Raw genomic sequence first — 14,722 nt, forward strand, 5'->3', positions numbered from 1 at the left:
TAGGCCAGAACCACCGTTTAACCCACGCGCGAGACTACGCGCCCCACAATGCACCGCGCGCGTAGTGGCTGAGCGGTGTGTTGCTGCCCCCACGTGGCAGATGAGCGGTTATGTCTAAACCAGGGAATAGTGCTGAGAGGAGCGGAAGCGGCCGGCACTGGGGAACACTGAGGTTGCCCTGGAAACCTCTGGGAGGCCAGTCCAGAGGGAAGGGGCCCCGCACCTGGCCCAAGGAAGAATGGTGGTGGTGAATAAGTTGGAGGTAGGGCCCATTATGAAGATTAAATGAAATGAGTACAGAACTGGGGCCTGGGCTGCTCAGTAGGTTAAGCCTCTACCTTCTGCTCAGGTCATGGTCTCAGGGTCCTGCGATCGAGTCCCTCATCAGGCTCTCTGCTCAGCAGGGAGCCTGCTTCCCCCTCTCTCTGCCTGCCTGTCTGCCTACTCTCTCTCTCTGTCAAATAAATAAATAAAATCTTTTTAAAAAAGAGAGAAATGACAGAACTGTTGGCTGTATATTATTGTTATCATTACAGCTAGTACTTATAGAGTACTTACATGTGAACCACTGCTTCCAGCTTTGTACATGAATTATCTCATTTAATCCTCCCAACAAGCCATTTGAGGTACTATCGAGAATGAAGTTGAGGCCCAAAGAAGGGAATAACTTGCCCAAAGTCAGTTCAGCTGGTCAGTGGCAGAGCTGGGATATGAACTTAGGCTGTCAGTCTTCCCAGTGGGTGCTTTTCTTCACTAAGACGGTAACACCCTCTGATCACTCTGTTAAATTAGCCCGAGATTGTAATTAGCACATGAATCAACTCAAAATGGCCGTTTGCATGTGGATCTCTGAGTTGGGGATTATGAGTTTCTGCCCAAATTTGTGATTTAGCCTTGCTCCAGGACAGAGTTTACAATCAGCATAAATTTATAATTAGCACATGAATCAGCACAGTATCTGTTCACAGAGCTCAGATTTCTGATTAGCACTTGAATCAAAAGCCATTTGTGTTAGAAGCTGGAATCATTAGTTTCTGATTAGCACACAGATCTGTGCCTACTGGGATTATATTCACACCTAGAAAGCCCCACCCCCTTCTGGGCCAGGTGACCTCCTCCTTAAATGTTGTCCTCATCCCTTCACTGAACCTCCACCCCCAACCCACCATCACGCACTGGCAGGTAGACTTGGTGATGTCCTTGTTCCTCCCCTCTCCTCCATCTTGTTCGTAACGGAATATCACAGTGACAACCACAGTTCAGAAATTACCTATTCTCTTTCTGCCTTATGAGGAGACAAAATACCAAAGCCTGGACCGTATCTGATTCACAGGTACATTCCCTGCATCAGGTCTGACACACAGCGAGGGCTCAATAAATGCTTGGGGAAAGAATGCTTGGGGATGGGACACTCACCATCCTCTTTCTGCATCGACCTAAACATTTATCAAGTCAAGCCAGATTCACTTTTCCCTCAAAGAAGTAAAATTTGTGGTCACCCAGCCCAAAGGCAGGGGCCCAGTATAGATGGATGGGTGGTCAGGGTGGGGCCAAGACGTGTCCCTGGAGGGAGATTTGGTGCAGCCGATGGAAGGAGATCCCACTGCCTGTTCCTGCTGCCTGCCCTGAGCTTGTAGATCTGGTGATGGTTGATGTGGGGTCCGTTATAATCCATAAACTCTGCATAATCGTGACTGGGAGGAAGCTACCCAGCCTGGGAATAAATTCTCAGCCTTCCTTGCGTCCAGGGTGGCCATGTAACTAGTTCTTCCCAGTAAAATATGGACAGAAGGGAGGTTTATCAAAGTTTTTTTCTGGGGCCAGTTTTTTAAGATGGTGAACCTTCTCCACCCTGTCTCCTCCCATTTGCCAGGTGGAAGCAGATAATTCTGAGCCCCAGGAAATAATGGAGGCAGAAGATTAACAAGTCTGCTGTGTGAGTCACCAGATGGAGGACAGCTGCCAACCAAGCAGGACACCTGTGGCAAGAAATCAACTATTGTATGAAGTCACTGAAATCAAGAGGGTTCTTTGTTACAGTAGCTGACATTGTACGCACGGATACTCCGACCCTTCCTCTCTGGTCCCCTGATAACAGTAAACCTTGGACACCGGCCTGTCATTCTGCGACATGAACCTCTAATCCCTAGTTGTGGTGTCCAGGCTTTCACATAGCAGTTTCATACAGTGGCCCAAAGGCTTTATGTTTACTAATCAAAAATTACCAGTATATTCCCCTCCATGCTTTGCACAAATGTAAACTTTCCCCTGATGTTCTTATGGAAGTTCTCTTCCGGGCTGACAGTTGGAAGTCATTAAAGCAGACCTCAAGCATTGAGTTAGGTCTTCTACCATCGTTAAGCAGAGTCTCATACACAGGATCTTGTGGTTGCCCTGAAAAAAGTCCGTGCTTACCAGAAACCCATCAGTCTGATTTAGGGTGGTTAGTGTATATGTTTGGGAAGGTAGGGAGGATATACACATCTTCCTGCCTGTCTCTTTTGACCCATCCATACGGGAATGCACCTTCAGACCTAATCTTTTTTTTTTTTTTAAGATTTTATTTATTTATTTGACAGAGATCACTAGTAGGCAGAGAGGCAGGCAGAGAGAGAGAAGGGGAAGCAGGATCCCTGCTGAACAGAGAGCCTGATGTGGGGCTCAATCCCAGGACCCCGAGATCATGACCTGAGCCGAAGGCAGAGGCTTAACCCACTGAGCCACTCAGGCACCCCCAGACCTAAGTTTTAAAGTAGGGTCCTAGGTGTGCCTGTCTGGCTCAATCGGTTAAGCATCTGCCTTCGGCTTGGGTTTTGATCCCAGGGTTCTGGTACCGAACCCCACATTGGGATCTCTGCTCAGTGGAGAGCCTGCTTCTCCCTCTCCTGTTCCCCCTGCTTATGCTCTCTCTCTCTCTGTCAAATAAATAAATAAAATCTTTAAAAAATAATAAAGTGAGTTCCTAGTCCCCAGTCCTGATTCATGTGCTAATTACAAAGCTGAGCTAATTCCAGTGAACCCCGGAGGCTGGACTTGGGTTGGTGGGTATTAGTTGAGGACAAAGGGACACCACCTCTATCCATCACTGCTCAAACAACCCCCAATTTGAAAGGGGCCTGAGTTTATTTATAAACTCTTTTTCTGACAGAGTGACATCATTGATTTGAATGTCCATGTGCATGCATGTGTGTATGCACGTGTGTGTGTGCCCATCCCTTGTAGGTGTTTGATAGGCTTTCTGAATATTTTTCTTGTGTACATGTGTGAGAATGTAGCTCACCATGCATGCAAGAGAGAATCTGAGTAGAGTATGTTTCTGCATGTATGATTTCTCACATGTCTGAGTGTGAGTCTGTGTGTGTGTGTATTGGAGGTGTGTGACTAAGTGTGCACTTGTGTATGTCCCCTGTTTTTGAACATGAAACCAGGTGTTCACGCATTCCATGCACCTGCCCTGTCTGTGTTTGGTGAGCCTCTGAGTACGTGACGTGCATGTAGGAATATGGATGTGTCTGCCGTGCGTATTTGTATGTTTAGGCAGGTTCTGTGTGTGTATACGAGCAGTCCCCTTCCCCCCAAGGCCCCCTCAGCTCTCAGGAAGTTCAACCTCATTCTTCCTGCTGGGGCTCTTTCTGCTCCTTTTGTCCCCTTCTCCAGATGTTGTAATTAAGTAAATGCGGCAATTAAGCAGAGCCCCCCAAACCACCATCCCACCAGGATCCCCTTGGAGGAGCTGATGAAGGATTACAGCACATACAGACACATGCACGGGACTATCCAGGTACCGCAGGGACGCCCCAGACTGCACATGCTATAGCATGAGGACACACAAACAATACAGAGGGCCCCTTTGCCTACCTGCTTTGTTGGTACTCATCCTTCAGGCCTCAGCATAAAGGTCTCCTCCTCCAGGAAGCCTTCCTGACTGGGGACAGGGGCTGGGGGAGCCTAAAAGGTTAGACTCTGCCTCTGGGATCCCCTCTGCTTCCTCTATCAGAGCCCTGACCACTCTGGCCTGCGGTTTGCCATCAAAGCCCTTAATTATTTTCCCCTGTGTGTCTCCTATCACCCCACCCCCACCCCCAGCCACTGTGGTCTGGGCCTCTGTCATTACAGCCCCAGTCTGTGCAGCCCAAGTTTCTCCCAGCCCAGCCCTGATCACTCTGGGCTGTCTGGAGGAGTGTCTTTTTTGCTTTTGAAATTTGAGCTCAGTGAAAGCAGGACCTGACACTGCCTTGGTCACATGTCTGGTGCAGTGTCATTTAGCACAAAACCATAGCCAGATACCTACAGTAAATGTTGAACTAGCATCTTTGCCTCTGCCCCTCTCTGTTTCTGGGCCCCGCTTTACCTCTCTAAGTATATTGGTTTCTCTGGCACACACTTAGAATGCTAAATCCCCTCAATCCACCAGCTTTCAGCACAGCTGTAGTGGACAGTTCCCTGCAAGTAAGCAGATGGCCCTGGTTTAGCCCAGTGGTTTTCAAAGTGTATCCAGGGATCCCCAGACCCACAGCATTGGCATCCCTTGGGAACTTGTTAGAAATGCAAATGTTTGGGCCTCACCTAGAAGTACTGGATCAGAGGGACACCTGGGTGGCTCAGTTGGTTAAGCGGCTGCCTTCGGCTCAGGTCATGATCCCAGCATCCTGGGATCGAGTCCCGCATCGGGCTCCTTGCTCCACAGGGAGCCTACTTCTCCCTCTGCCACTGTGTCTGTCTGTGCTCGCTCTCTCTCTCACTCTGACAAATAAATAAATAAAATCTTTAAAAAAAAAAAAAGTACTGGATCAGAAACTCTGGGACTGGGGCCTGGAGATCTATTGTTAAGGTGATCCCAACACAACAAAAGTGTGAGGACAACTGGTTTAGTTCATGTAAGGTATCCCTCTCTGCTTTTCTGCCTCAGATCTCAGAGGCTCTCAGTGCCACTCCCTCCCACCAAAGAGATGACCATCACCCAAAGGCATAAGGACTAGGGTATAAATGCAGGAGCAGGGCAGTGGGGGGAAAGAAAGGGGAGGAACCATAATTCTGATGTGTTCTACAAGGTTCCTTAATGGTCCCCAGCTGAACTGAGCCCCCGTTGCCCAGAGGGGTAATCTGCTCTTTGTCCGAACTGTCTATTAAGTTTCTTCCTCCCCTCCTTCATTCCCTCCCAATCCCTTGCCCATTTCCTGGGGTCACCCCCAAATCAGTCAGTTCCACTGAATTCTAATCCCAATCTGTTCTTAGACTATCTCCAGGTATTTCTGTCTATCTCCCCACCTCCAACACTTCTGTAGTGTCTCTGAGACTTCTGCATCCTTTTTCTGAGTGTCTGAGTAATTGGTGTCCACTATGCTGGACCGGGAGCTCTGATGAACTTTGCTAATGATCGGAAAGGCGGGCCCTAGAGCTGAGTTAATTTTAGCTGCAATTTTTCAATACACATGAGTGGAAGGAGCCAAAAGTCTGTTCTGAAACCTTCAGCCGATCTAGGGATGCAAGGCAATGTGCATACATGTCCCTATCCCCAACAAGGGGGCTTTACTCCTCTACTTGGGGTGGGGGGTGGCATTCCTGAGGGTGGTATGTGACCATTCAGGTTCCCCCAGGGTTAGGGCCATGACCAAAGGCCAAGACTATGTTCCCTTCAGAGCAGGGGTCCCAAAGAACAGGTCCCCCATGTTGCTATAACTAAGTTCCCAGGGCAGGCTTGCAGACTACCACTCACATCCCTCTTCCTGCGATACCATGTGCCAGAAGACCTGTGGAGCCCCCCCCCCCTTCAGTACCCTCTCACAATGGTCAGGACAGGCAGGCCCCACTCCTGGTGAGTCATGTGTTAGTATAATTCTAGTAGAGTCCTCTATGGGGCAGTGGACCTGAGTCAGGGGAGGGGAAGGCAGTGGACACACTTCTCTGGGTCAACCTGTCCAGCCCCCTGCCTCTGTCCCATTTCCTATCTTGCCCATCCTTCATGGAATATCTATCCAGTGCGTCTTGAGGTCTAACTATAATTCCAGAGGGCACAGGGTCTGGAAGCCAAGTTTTCCCCTTGCAGCCAGGGCAAGGAGGCTTGGGGGAAGGAGCAGAGTCTCCTCTCTGGTCTGAAAGATCAGGCCTGTTGCTGGGCAGGGTCCAAGTAAGGAAACCCCACCTAGGGAAGGACATCCCAGGAAGGTGGTGCAGGAGACAGGCTTAGGGGCCCGAGGCTCTGGGATGGAAGGCCATATTCAAAGCTGTGAATAAGAACTGAAAACACACCCTGTTCAGTCTCTGCACCCCCACACCCCAGCCCACCCGTGTCTCTGTCTCTTTGACTTTTTCTGTGTCTCTGTCTTTGTCTATCTCTGTCTTGCCCTTCTCTATTTCTCTCCGGCTCTCCCACTGTCTCTGTGTATTTCCATCCTTGAATACGTGTATCTATCTCTCTGTCTCTCTGCCTCTCTCATTCTACTCCTGTCTCTGGATCTAAACCTGCCCATCTTTTGTCTCTCTCTCAGTCTGTGTGTCTCTTTGTCTCAGTCTCCGGGTCTCTCTCTGGGTCCCTCCGTATCCAAGGATTTTTTTTTTCTCGCTCCCAAGCAACGCCAGGGCGACTCCATGGGAGATGGGGCCCGGACGCGCGCCTTTGAGAGATGGGGGCTGCCTACACCTTTAAGCACGGGCACGCGCGGGGCCTGCGCCTTTAAGCGCGGGCGCGCGCGAGGCCCTGGGTTCCCGGCGAGGAGGCCGCGGGAGCGCCCGGACCCGGCCCGCCTGCCCGGCCCCCGCCCGGCCCCCGCCCCGGCCCCGGCGGGGGAGGGGTCTCTGAGCGCGGCCCCTCCCCCCTGTGCCCCAACCTGCGCTGCGGTGTCTCCACCCCGCGTGTCCCCGTCTGTCCGTCCGTCCTCGCCCAGGCCTCGCCCCACCCCGGCCCCAGGGGCTGCCTTGCCACCACCCCCCCACCGCATTCGCTCCCCTCCCTCCGGGCCAGTCCCCGCCGCGGCCAGGGAAGCAAGCTGGGACCAAGCCGCCCCAAACCCAGGGCCCGCACCCCGACATCAGTGGCCTGCACCCCGAGATTGGATCCAGAGATCTGGAAACCTGAGCCTGAGACCTTGATCTGGGGCTGGGACCCCAAGACCTGGCGCCTGAACACCTACTATCTGGGGCTGGAATCTCAACATCAGACTTGGAACCCCAAGACTTGGAATATGGACCTCCAAATTTGGAAACTGAACCTCAGGATTTCTCATCTAAAGCCCCAAATCTGGAACTGAACTCTGAATGCTGTGCCTGGGACCTTGAAATCTGGGACCAGATTCCCATATCTATACTCTGGAACCCCCTATTTGGGACCCAAACCCTGAGATTTAGGCCTCAAATTCCAAGATCTGAACCCTGGCATTCCAAAGGGCCTAAGCCTGTGCTAGAGCCTGAAGTCCTTGCTGCAAACCCGAATGCTGAAATTGAGGGCTAGAGACCTCCAAATCTTGATTTGGCACCCCAGTTCTGAACCCAGCACCCCAGTATCGGATCCCAGGACTGGGCTTGAGACTCAGACCTAAACTCTCCATTTGGCTGTTTAGCATCCCAAGACCAGAGCTAGGAGACACTGGCTCTGACCAACCTGAACTGGAGCCTGGGTCTCTAAAATTGGTTCCTAGAGGCCATATATTTAGAGATCTAGGACCCCAAGTATCAAGGTCTAGAGACTCCATGGCCACAGATCTGGGCTGAGACACAACACGGTCCCTCTACAGAAGAGGCCTTGGGAACAAAGAAGGCATGACCAGGCCCCCCCTCCAGAGCCCTGACTCCTGACCCCTTGGAGCCTGAGGACTCTGCTCCCTGGGGCGGCTTCCAGCTCAGGTAAGGCTACTGGGGTGAGGGGGTGGGGGAGGGCTTGCTGGTGGGGAGGGACTTGGGAGGATCTTTGTGGCTGAAGGTAGAGGGAAGTGAGGACTAGGTCCCCCTGGGCACCCTTGGGGTTTCCCCAGGAAACAGATATCCCACCCCCGCCTCCTCCAAGGGTTTGCCCCCATCTCCTGCTGGGCCTCATATACTCTCTGGATATTGATTTGACCAGCACTGGCCCTCTCTGACCTCCTCTTCCCCAGTTTATGGCACCTCCAGGTCTCTGATCTTGCACTCTGTTCTCCAATTTCTTCCCACCATCTGTCTCATCTGACCATCTTCAGACGCCTCTCCTGGCCAGCGCTCCTCTCACTGACCATCTCTGTTCCCCACTCCTCACTGTTCATCTTCAACACTTCCATCCACCGCTGCTGTCTCAGGCCACCTCTGTCTGCTTCTTCACTCACCGACCACCTTTGGCATCTCTGTCCACCATGCCTCTCTCTAATCATCTTTCACTAGCTCTCTTGCTCTTACCGATCCCTGACTCTGAGCCTTGGCCTGTCTCTGACCATCCTTTGCCATTGCTCTCGCCCTCCTCCCACCGCCTGTCCCAACAGCCACTCTGCGACCCTTACTGACCACCTCTCCTCTCTCTGTCTCTCTGGAGCACTGGAGTTGTCTCATCATCTCTAGTATCTCTGTCTGCCTTTCCTCTCTCTGATGACCTCTCCTCGCACCCACCATCCTACCAGCTATCCTCATCTCCAGCTGTCTCTGATATGTCTGCCCATTCCTCCTCTATCTGACTACCTCTCCGGCTCTTGACCATTTCTGACCATCTTTTTGACCATGTCTCTTAGATCTGAGCACCCTGACCATGTCCCCTTCCTTGGTCCACCTCTGCTCTTCTTGGCCATCTCTAACCACCTCCCTTTTCTGGTCATGTTTGACTACTTCTAGTCATTCCCACCACCTTGACCACCTCTTCTCTCTGGCTGTCTTTGACCATGTCTTTGACCACGTTTCAAGCCCTCTGGCTTCCCTTCTATCCACTCTGATCAACGCTCTCATTCTCTGTCTCTGACCATCTCTAATTACCTCCCCTTCCCCTGACTGTCTTTGTTCGTGTCTGCTCCCTCTGACCCTCCATGACATGTTCCTCTGAGTCTTTGACGATCTCCTTTGGCTTTTGATGGGTCTGACCACTCCTGCTCCTCTGCCTGACGCTCTTTGACCCAACTGTTTGGTTTCCAGCCCACTGTGACCTTCTCTAGGGTCTTGAAGCACCCCAGTGGCCTCTGGCACTCCTCTTCTGGCCTCAGTCTGCCCTAATGCCTCCCTTCTCCCCTGTAGGCCGCCCCTGCCCGCAATGGCCGTCCTCCCACTGCTCCTCTGCCTGCTGCCGCTGGCCCCTGCCTCGTCTCCATCGCAGCCAGCCACACCCAGCCCGTGTCCCCGCCGCTGCCGCTGCCAGACGCAGTCCTTGCCCCTCAGCGTGCTGTGCCCGGGGGCAGGCCTTCTGTTCGTGCCCCCCTCGCTGGACCGCCGGGCCGCTGAGCTGCGCCTGGCGGACAACTTCATTGCGGCCGTGCGCCGCCGCGACCTGGCCAACATGACCGGCCTGCTGCATCTGAGCTTGTCGCGGAACACCATCCGCCACGTGGCCGTGGGTGCCTTCGCGGACCTGCGCGCCCTGCGGGCCCTGCACCTGGACGGAAACCGGCTGACCTCGCTGGGCGAGGGTCAGCTGCGCGGCCTGGTCAATTTGCGCCATCTCATCCTCAGCAACAACCAGTTGGCGGCCCTGGCGGCCGGTGCCCTGGACGACTGCGCCGAGACGCTCGAGGACCTCGACCTCTCCTACAACAACCTGGAGCAGCTGCCCTGGGAGGCCTTGGGTCGCCTGGGCAACGTCAACACGTTGGGCCTCGACCACAACCTGCTGGCGTCTGTGCCTGCCGGCGCCTTCTCCCGCCTGCACAAGCTGGCGCGGCTAGACATGACCTCCAATCGCCTGACCACCATCCCACCCGACCCGCTCTTCTCCCGCCTGCCGCTGCTGGCCAGGCCCCGAGGCTCCCCCGCCTCTGCCCTGGTGCTGGCCTTCGGCGGAAACCCGCTGCACTGCAACTGCGAGCTGGTGTGGCTGCGGCGCCTGGCCCGGGAGGACGACCTGGAGGCCTGCGCCTCCCCGCCTGCGCTGGGTGGCCGCTACTTCTGGGCTGTGGGTGAGGAGGAATTCGTGTGTGAGCCCCCCGTGGTAACTCACCGCTCGCCACCCCTGGCGGTGCCTGCAGGCCGACCAGCTGCTCTGCGCTGCCGGGCAGTGGGGGACCCTGAGCCCCGCGTGCGCTGGGTGTCACCCCAGGGCCGGCTGGTGGGCAACTCGAGCCGTGCCCGTGCCTTCCCTAACGGGACGTTGGAGCTACTGGTCACCGAGCCGGGCGACGGGGGTATTTTCACTTGCATTGCGGCTAATGCAGCCGGTGAGGCCACCGCTGCTGTTGAGCTGACCGTGGGTCCCCCACCACCTCCCCAGCTAGCCAACAGCACCAGCTGTGACCCCCCGCGGGACGGGGATCCTGATGCCCTCACCCCGCCCTCTGCCGCCTCTGCCTCCGCCAAGGCAGCTGACCCTGGGCCCCCTACCGACCGCGGGGTCCAGGTGACTGAGCATGGGGCCACAGCCGCTCTTGTCCAGTGGCCGGACCAGCGGCCCATCCCAGGCATCCGCATGTACCAGATCCAGTACAACAGCTCAGCCGACGACATCCTCGTCTACAGGTGCACAGCCCGGCAGTGGGCAGCGTGGGTGGCAGAAGGAGGTGGGGGGAGGGTTGGAGATACATCTGTTGACACCCCAGGCTGCAACGCAGCTGAGAAATGAGGCTGAAATGATTACAAAGGAAATCAGACAGCGAAGTAAAAGAAATCAGGCAGAGAAGGTAAAAGAAATCTGGCATAAAAAGAAACAAGGCAGATAAAAAAATAAAAAGAAACAAGGCAGCAAAAGTCAATGGTAACAGATACAAAAAAGAAATCAGGCAGCGAGAGTAAAAAGTAATCAGGCCAGAAGAATAGAAAGTTAATTGTGGGGAGGGGGACAAGGTTGGAGAAGTACAAACAAATTGAATAAAAACATAAAGAGGAACTGGGTGTTTCCAGAGGACAGGACTAGATAGAAGCCAAATTGTAAGAAGAAAAGGAGATCAAATAGGAAGGTACAGAGTTCATGTGGAAAACGAAATGAGGGAGGTGGCAGAACAGAGATCAGGGTTTGGGTCTATGCAGTGTGAACTGCTCCAGATGTTAGAGTTCCAATACAGTGACATCTCCATTTTTTATTTTCTAAATCAAATTCAATCTAGTTCATGCTCCACCTGCTAGGTGAAAGGGAACATTCAATTTGCCCAGTGTTGGGGACTCCCTTCTCTATGGAATTGTGGCAAACAATAGAAGAGACTCGGGGGCTTATGCGTAGGTGGATCAGGACATCTCCTGCCCCGGAGCTGGAGAGCATTTGGAACATCTGCTGTGGCCGGCCCCATGTGGTCAGGAGTGGTCGCTCTAACCCAGTTGCAGCTGACACTTCTCACCCTTCTACCCTTGCATGGCTGGCTGTGGGTTGTTCCCTCTTTTCACTACCAGGCTGGGCAAAGGGTGCAGTCCCTGAGGCCTGCCTGCAAAGAGCCAGCCTCCCAATGCCTGGGGTGTGCATGTTATAAACCCAGGACCTGGGTCCCCTTTCCTACCCCAGGGGCCCACATCTCAAGAGGTCGTCATCTGATTTCCTTTACAGCCCTGGAAATCTAGCGAGCTTATTCTGTTCCCTCTCTCGGATGGCCATACTGCCTGGAGGGGGGGAGTCGGCTCCATGGAGGGCCCACACTTAGAAATCCCACAAATCCCTGTCCACCTTGCCTGGCAGGGGGCGAGACAAATGCTCTCTTAGATAGTCACCCTCTCAGAGACAATCACTGTAATTCCCCTATTAAAGCAGTTTAGGAATAAGACAGATTGTAAAACAAGTTAAATCCCCAACAGGGTGCTCTGCTGCCAAAGGAAGGAAAGTAGAACTGGGTGCTAGGGATAAAAGGAAATGGGAAAGGTGAGGATAAAACCCAGGCAACAGAGATAAAAAGGGAATTGAGAGCCAGAGCTGGAAGAAATAAGGCAACAGGGAGAAAAAGAAAGCTGTGATGGCTGAAGTACGTCAGTTTCATGAGAACAGAGATGGCTCACTGAAAGCGGGGTATACATACGATAATGATAAGAAGGCAGTGGGGCTAGGGGACATTCATGGGCAGGTTGGAAGGCGGGCATCAGCAGTGTGCGGGAATCGGGCGGTTAGATGAGAGAATTCTAGCTGGATGCTGGAGCAACGTGGGGCAGCTGGAAAAGGGAAATCAGGCCCCAGATGGAGGCGGGGCTGACCAGGGGAATCTGGGGAAACCTGGAAAGTTGAGCAAGGGTCTAGAGGGAGACGGAGAGCTGGGATTGGAGGGAAAGTTGCACCGTAGGGAAGCTGGGCAATGAGGCTGCCCTGAACCCACAGAGCAGAGGAGCAGTGGGAAGCGTCCCCAGAGGGAATCTGGGCACTGTGGCTAGAGGGAGATTAAACGGGGATTTGAGCGGCAAGCGCCAGGAACCTAAGAGGACCCGTGGGTTATCAGTCAGGAGGCTGACTGGGTATTAGACTGAAGGGAATTTGAGTCGTGATGGGAAGGAACTTGGGCTAACAGGGGGCTGGAGGGAATGGGCCAGACAGGAGGGGTTGCGGCACAGTGCAGGGTGGGTGCTGGGCAGCCAGAGCAGAGACCTGACCCCCACCTGCCTGTCCCTCCAGGATGATTCCCGCCGACAGCCGCTCCTTCTTGTTATCGGACCTGGCGTCGGGCCGCACCTACGATCTGTGCGTGCTGGCGGTGTATGAGGACAGCGCCACGGGGTTGACCGCCACGCGGCCCGTGGGCTGCGCCCGCTTCTCCACTGAGCCGGCGCTGCGGCCGTGCGGGTCCCCACACGCACCCTTCCTGGGCGGCACCATGATCATCGCCCTCGGTGGAGTCATCGTGGCCTCGGTACTGGTCTTCATCTTCGTGCTGCTTATGCGCTACAAGGTGCACGGCGGCCAGCCCCCCGGCAAGGCCAAGGCACCTGCACCCGTCAGCAGCGTTTGTTCGCAGACCAACGGCGCCCTGGGCCCCACACCTGCCCCGCCCGCCCCTGAGCCCACCGCGCCCAGGGCCCACACCGTGGTCCAGCTGGACTGTGAGCCCTGGAGGCCCAGCCACGAACCCACGGGACCCTAGCCTCACGCCCACCTCTACGGCCCTTCTGGCCCCAGGGGTGGGAGGAGCCAGGCACCCCGTGGGACCTGGCCTCAGACTCACCAAATTGCTCACGGTTTTTAAAACTCTGATGGGGAGGGTGTCGGGGGCACCGGGGCACAACAAGAAAGTCCTATTTTTCTAAGCTGGGGCCTAGGCCCTTGCCCTTGTCTCTGTCTGTGGGGGCTGGGGGGGATCATGCAGGGGTCTGGAGTTGGGAATGCCTCCTCTGGGAAGAGACCCCCCCAAGCCTGTTCTGTCTGAGGTTCCTGAATGAGGCTGAGAATGGCCATTCATTCAGTTGACAGAATTCCATGAGCGTAGCCCCTGGGCATGCCCTCTCCTGGGTGATGCTGCCATGAACCAAGTGGCCCCAAGCCCTGCTCAGACAGTGACAATTCAGAGTGAGCGGAGATGTGGTGATGAGGGAGACCTAGGAGATTGCGGGAGCCCAGGAAAAGAACCTGGCTCAACCTAGGGTGTGGTGAGGGAGGCTTCCTGGAGGAAAGATGAGCTCTGAGCATGACATCAGAAGGAGATAATTAGGCAAGGAGCAAAGGGAAAGCTGTTCCAGGCAGAGGGCCCAGCACAAGCAAGGACTGAGTAAATGCCAGACACTGGGGAGTACTGTGGTAGAGGTAAGGCAGGAGGGGTGAGCAGGGTACAGGACCTCCAGGCTGAGGAATTCAGACTCTGGCCTGATGGCACTGGGGAGCCATAGAGGATTCTATGGGGGGGTGGGGGGGAGAGGGTCAGGAAAGGGCTTTAGGAAGCTCTTTCTAGCTGTCATGAAGAGGTGGACCAGAGGGGAAGACTGAAGCTGGGAGTGTGGGGGAAGCCAAGGCAGGGACCCAAGTGGGTAAGGACAAGACTGGACAGGGGTAGGGCTAGGGGAAAGGAGTAAGGGGTAAGTAAGAGAGGAAGCTGAATGGACAGGTTATGGAGGTGAAGGGCTGTGGGGGAGGAAAGTGTACAAGGTGAGGCCCAGGTCTCTGGCCAAGGGAGGGAGCCACCTGATACAGAACCAGGAAGAAGGTACAGATTTGGGGAATATGCTGAGGCCAGTGGGGGATGGGTGAATGGGGGGGGGCAGAAGACATCCACGGGGTGGTGGCCAGGAGGCCTCAGGGCCCTGGTCTGAGGTTGGAGCTGGGAACCGAAAAGAAGGCTATGTTGGCAGAGATGGGGAATGAGGCCACTGAGGTGATGAGACAGCCTCCGGGACTTTCCATATTTAAGGGACAGGCAAAGAGAAACCTGACAAAGACTACTAAATAGAAGCAGTAGAGGGAGGGACAGAGTGAAGCAAACCAGACAAGTCAGACCCAAGTGACTATTGTGTTTAGTTATGTCAGGCCATAGTGACCTCAGTAGAACAGTGTTAGGGGATTGGTTGGGCAGGGGCCAGATTCTGCTGATCTGAGAGTAGGAAGTCAGAAAGTATAGTTAGGGAACGTAGTCCCTGTGATTCTGTGGACCTAGGGCCTGGATCATCTGGACCTGTCAGCCCTGTGTCTCTGCAAGGCTGGTTCTCACTCTGTCTTGGACTGCCTTAGGCTCCCTCG

General features: G+C 54.4%; 1 protein-coding gene across 1 annotated transcript; it reads left to right on the forward strand.

Annotated features, from left to right (window-relative positions):
* The first annotated feature begins 7,273 nt into the window (after positions 1-7,273).
* Positions 7,274-13,302, forward strand: LRFN3 (leucine rich repeat and fibronectin type III domain containing 3). Its single transcript, XM_080829589.1, has 3 exons — positions 7,274-7,839; positions 9,181-10,611; positions 12,674-13,302. The coding sequence occupies exons 2-3, from the start codon at positions 9,197-9,199 to the stop codon at positions 13,137-13,139; spliced, it is 1,881 nt and encodes a 626-aa protein (XP_080685715.1). The 5' UTR covers positions 7,274-7,839; positions 9,181-9,196; the 3' UTR covers positions 13,140-13,302.
* The last annotated feature ends 1,420 nt before the right edge of the window (positions 13,303-14,722 follow it).

Source organism: Martes martes, assembly GCF_963455335.1.
Source record: "Martes martes genome assembly, chromosome: 17".
In the NCBI taxonomy this organism is placed as follows: domain Eukaryota; kingdom Metazoa; phylum Chordata; class Mammalia; order Carnivora; family Mustelidae; genus Martes; species Martes martes.